This window comes from Osmerus mordax, chromosome 26 (genome assembly GCF_038355195.1).
Source record: "Osmerus mordax isolate fOsmMor3 chromosome 26, fOsmMor3.pri, whole genome shotgun sequence".
Lineage (NCBI taxonomy): Eukaryota > Metazoa > Chordata > Actinopteri > Osmeriformes > Osmeridae > Osmerus > Osmerus mordax.
Window position 1 is genome coordinate 2,315,401 of NC_090075.1, and position 5,000 is coordinate 2,320,400.

The 5,000-nt window shown below is 50.9% G+C and overlaps 1 protein-coding gene across 1 annotated transcript in view; it reads left to right on the forward strand.

Moving 5' to 3' along the window:
* Positions 1-5,000, forward strand: part of dab1a (DAB adaptor protein 1a) — an 11,547-nt gene that overhangs the window by 1,225 nt on the left and 5,322 nt on the right. The window contains 3 exon segments of the mRNA XM_067229436.1: positions 3,135-3,290; positions 4,958-4,996; positions 4,998-5,000. The exon segment at positions 4,998-5,000 is cut by the window's right edge and continues 21 nt beyond it. Of these exon segments, the coding sequence (XP_067085537.1) occupies positions 3,135-3,290; positions 4,958-4,996; positions 4,998-5,000 (198 nt within the window).

The following is a 5,000-nucleotide window of genomic DNA, read 5'->3' on the forward strand; positions in this document are numbered from 1 at the left end:
GAGAGGGAGGGAGAGAGAATGAGAGATGAGAGTGAGGGGGGATAGAGAGAGGGGGAAAGGGAGAGAGTTGAGAGAGGGAGGGATAGGGAAAGAGGATGGAAGAGAGGGAGAGAGAGGGAGAGAAATCACACCAGACTGATGCATTACTGATTACCCCATAGCAGGCCTCAGTGAACAGATTTTAATTTTGATTATCACTGACACACACTCACACACACGCACGCACACACACTCATGCATGTGCAATTGCGTCTCCGTCTGCATAGTGTTCTTAGTGGATAATGAAGGAAAAAATAACTAATCGGGATAGGCTGTGGGTTGTTTTCTGACATGATTGGCTGGTTACCCAGGTTCCAACCAATCAGCAGAAGGAGGGGGTGTATGACGTCCCAAAGCGACACCCAGTGAGTGAAGATGTTTGTGTTTGTTTATACCCTCCTCCTCCCGCCCCCGCCTCCCCCCCTCACCTCCCCCTCCCCCCCCCAGTGACTCAAACAAACCTCTCAGCTGACCCACTGGCTCACACACCTTGCTAACTCCCCCGACCACCACACACACACACACACACACACACACACACCCCTCTTCCTACACCTACAGGGTCCCAAGGCCCTCCACACCTCTCAGGAATTGAGCTTCTGCACGAGTAGGATCTGCTAAGAGGTTTACTGGTCCTAGTGCCCTATGTGTATGTGTGTGTGTGTAGCTGTTCTCTGGATGCTGGTCCCTTCCTGCCTCTGCTCTCTTCTTGTGGTGCTCAGTGTTCCATCTAGTGTGTGTGTGTGTGTGTGTGTGTGTGTGTGTGTGTGTGTGTGTGTGTGTGTGTGTGTGTGTGTGTGTGTTGCCGCTGGTTGGTTCGTTGTGAGGGCTGGGTTGGTAAAGCATGGCTGGCTGTGGTTTGCTGGTGCTGCATGACTGATCAGTGATTCTCTATGGATGTGCATGGCATGTATAGTGTAGTGTGTGTGTGTGTGTGTCTGTGTGAAGTATGGTAAGGGTGTGGTCACAGGAAAGTGTGTCGTGTGTGACCTTGACCACTGTCAGTAGGCTCCATAACTCAGCCTCTCTCTACCAGCCTGTAAAGATGGTAGTTTAAAGAGCTCCCTGGTTTAATCTGCTAATAACGCCGTCCTCATAACCCTGCCACGGTCCCTGTGCACCTGCTCAGGTACGTCGTGAGTGTGAGTGTGAGTGTGCGTGCGTCTCCAAACGTACCCTTGTGTTTCCGCCCACATTTCGAACCCTCGCAGGCTGGCGAGGTCATGTGACCAAGCTCTTACCCCCCAGCGGTGTCAGAGACACTTCCCGCCTCTTAGACCCCACTTACACACCATACACACTCATACACACACTGTGTGTGTGTGTGTGTGTGTCCATCTGTCGGACCTGGAGTTCTGTCAGGTCAGTCCAGCTGTTTCACTAAACACTCCACACACATTTACATTTAGTCATTTAGCAGACGCTCTTATCCAGAGCGACTTACAGTAAGTACAGGGACATTCCCCCCCCGAGGCAAGTAGGGTGAAGTACCTTGCCCAAGGACACAACGTCAGTTGGCAATGACCGGGAATCGAACTGGCAACCTTCGGATTACTAGCCGATTCCCTCACCGCTCAGCCACCTGACTCCCTTACACACCCATACACACTCATACACCCAGCTGTGTGTGTGTGTGTGTGTCCATCTGTCGGACTGGGAGTTCTGTCAGGTTCAGTCCAGCTGTTTCACTAAAGGCCGTTCCCCATGGTATACTGGCTTCAGACACACACACACACACATCCTCTGCCACTGTCAACATTCTACATCATAAAAGAAAGAATGATGGTCTTCGGGGTTCTTGGGTAGTTACATGTTTACAGCAGGTTAGATGAACTCCAGTGAAGTGTGCGAGGTTCTGGGTGTGTGTGCGAGGTTCTGGGTGGTGGACTAGCGTGTGTGGAGGGCACAGATCTTTGTCTGAGCCAATCTGTCTCTCTGTTTACACACACACACCCTCTTAACCAATAAGGAATCAATAAAACACACACACGCCCATTTCAATCTCCCAGTTCTTGACCCTGTGAAAGCCTAACACGGTGCGTTGAATCAACATGGGGTAGCCTGGGCATGTCCCCCGACACACACACACATACCTGCACACACACACACACCCATCTATTCACACGCACAGATACACACACACCTTCTCACACAAACGCATGCACATACACAGGTCAAGCCATATCTATCCTGCAGCTCACACTTTCACCCTGTGTTCTACTGCATAATAATGGTGTGTGTGTTTGCTCACGTGTGAGCATGTGTGTTCATGTGTGCGAGCGGGGGGGATCAGGAAGGTGGCTGTAATTAAACGGGCTACATTAAGTGTATGCAGAACACATGCGCATGGGTAATTACTGTTTCCCTGGAGACCGCTAATTGATAGGTGGTCATGGTGATGATGATAAAGGGACAAGCAGCGAGACTGGAGATAGATAGAGGGAGAGAGAGCGGGAGAGAGAGAGTGAGAGCGGGAGAGAGAGTGAGAGCAGGAGAGAGAGAGACAGAGGAGAGATAGAGAGAGAGAGACAGAGAGAGCGGGGGGAGAGAGAGAGAGAGAGAGCAGGAGAAAAGAGAGAGACCATTTCTCTCTCTTTTCATTCTCCGAAGCCAGATCAGATTTTCTTCTCTGGCCATTAATTCTCTCTCTCTCTCTCTCTCTCTCTCTCTCTCTCTCTCTCTCTCTCTCTCTCTCTCTCTCTCTCTCTCTCTCTCTCTCTCTCTCATCTCTCTCTCTCTCTCTCATCTCTCTCTCTCTCTCTCTCTCTCCCTCTCCTCTCTCTCTGTCTATCTCTCCCTCTCTCACTCTCTCTCTCTCTCTCTCTCTCTCTCTCTGGAGAGGTAGTTTAGTACACACAGCTGTGCTGGAGCTCCTCTCTGTAGACCGCGGGAAGCCTGCCTCTAAACCTTCTGGAACCTTCAGCTGGGGTCTCCATAGCCCAGGAGTTTTTCAGAGAGTGTGTGTGTGTGTGCCTCGCCTCATCCTCCTCACCCTGTGTGCGTGTCCGTGTGTGTGTGTGTGTGTGTGTGTGTGGAACTAACATGTGTGTTTCCATCCCACCCATCTTCCATGTGACCTGGGGTTGGTGGTACAGAATGGGCAAACAGAGACAGCAGACACAGCCCAGCAGACACAGCCCCAGCAGACACAGCCCCAGCAGACACAGCCCCAGCAGACACAGCCTGTGCTGCAGACACAGGCAGCAGTGGAGTATGATCTGATAGACTTAGACCTGTACACAGTCACACAGGTAAGAGCCCAGACCAGACAACGCTCTCCTGTCCGCTCCGATTTATGTCCTGTTAAGACACAACGTAGCTGGAGAGAGAGTCACAGGAGCTAGGAGCCCTATACTCCTGACCTGGATTGTAGCGTGCATCTCTATCTCTCTCTCTCTTCCTTTCTCTCTATCTCTCCTTCTCTATCTCTCTCTCACTCTCTTCCTTTCTCTCCTTCTCTCTCTCCCTCCTCTCTATCTCTCTCTCTCTCTTGCTCTTTCTTTCTCTCTCATAGGGCCCTCCGGGTTATCACATGTTTTTCCCTGCTTGTAGTACAAACGGTGCTGACCCGCCCGACCTCAGACCCATCCCCATCCATGATTAAAACACCGAACCTTACTCGGGACATGTTTCCATAGCAACAGGCTTACACGGGAGACCCTGTGTGAGGTCATGGGGGGGGGGAGGCAAAACGGGAAGAGGAGAGAGCGCTGAGAAAAGGAGAGAGGGATATATAGATGGAGGGAGGGATGGAGAGGGAGGGGGTGAGGGAAGGGAGGGGGTGAGTACAGAGCTCTCTATGGAGACCGTGCGAGCTGACGCAAAGGTCAGCGCTCCAGCGGAGAGGCGGAGAGAGGGGAGGACGTGAGGCAGAGCTGTGGTCACCTCGGGAAGAGAGCTCACTCATTACACAGTCTCCCCTGCAGTACGGGAGACTGTGTGCAGAATTGATAGTTAGCACTACAGTAGACCAGACAGACAGACAGACCAAATGAATGAAAAGCAAAAAAAAGTGTTGTTGCTCGCTCTCTATCTCTCTCCCTCTTTCTATCTCTCTGTCTCTGTCTCTCTCTCTCTCCCGCTCTCTCTTTCTCCCTCCTCTCTGTTCCCACTCTCTTGACGCCATCCTCACCGAGCTTTATCAGATACGATAGAATAAGAACTTCATGGTGGATCTGCGATCCAGGAGTTTAACCACAGCAGGAGAAACAGGCTTTTTCCAACAACCTTCATTATCTCCCGCAAAATTATTCACACCCCTGATTTATGCAAATCTCCTGACCGCGTGCTTAAAGCTCAAAATCTTTAAAAACTAAAAATAGGGTCTCCTTCAGTCACCAGGGGCTGAAGACATTATTAATGTAAGGAAAAGAGAGATATTGAAGAAAGGGGGAAATGTTGAAGAAAGAGAAAGATGTTTGAGAAAGGGAGAGGGATCTCGGGGAGGGAGAGTGAGTTGAAAGAGAGTGATATCAGAGGAGATTTAGATACCACTGCCTTGTCTCTTTAGCGGGCTTCCCAGAGCAAAGCGACTCCGGGAAGACCAGGGTTGTCCGACACAGTCCCACATCTCCTCAGATCTCCTTCCCAGTGGGAATGTCTGGAGTGTAGCCAGACTGAGAATCTTTCACCTGGAACGGGGAGACGGTCTCGTTCGATATCTGGGCTTGAATTTCAAACTTCTTCCCACCCCAACCAATCACATTTCCCCATTAACCTCATCACCATGTCTCTGTGTCACGCACCCCTCTTCTTGTCGCTGTTTGATGATGTCACCGGTCTGAGGTAGGTAGCGGGTTCTTCTTGGCATGTTGCGCGTGCCGTGTTGCATGTGCTGTGAACCCGTGATAACGTCATCGGTTGCGTGTACAACAAATCCTGCCTTCCTCGTTTTTAAGTCCAGCTCTCTGATTTGCAGAACATCAACCAATTAGAGCTTTTCGGAGACATGTCCACGCCCC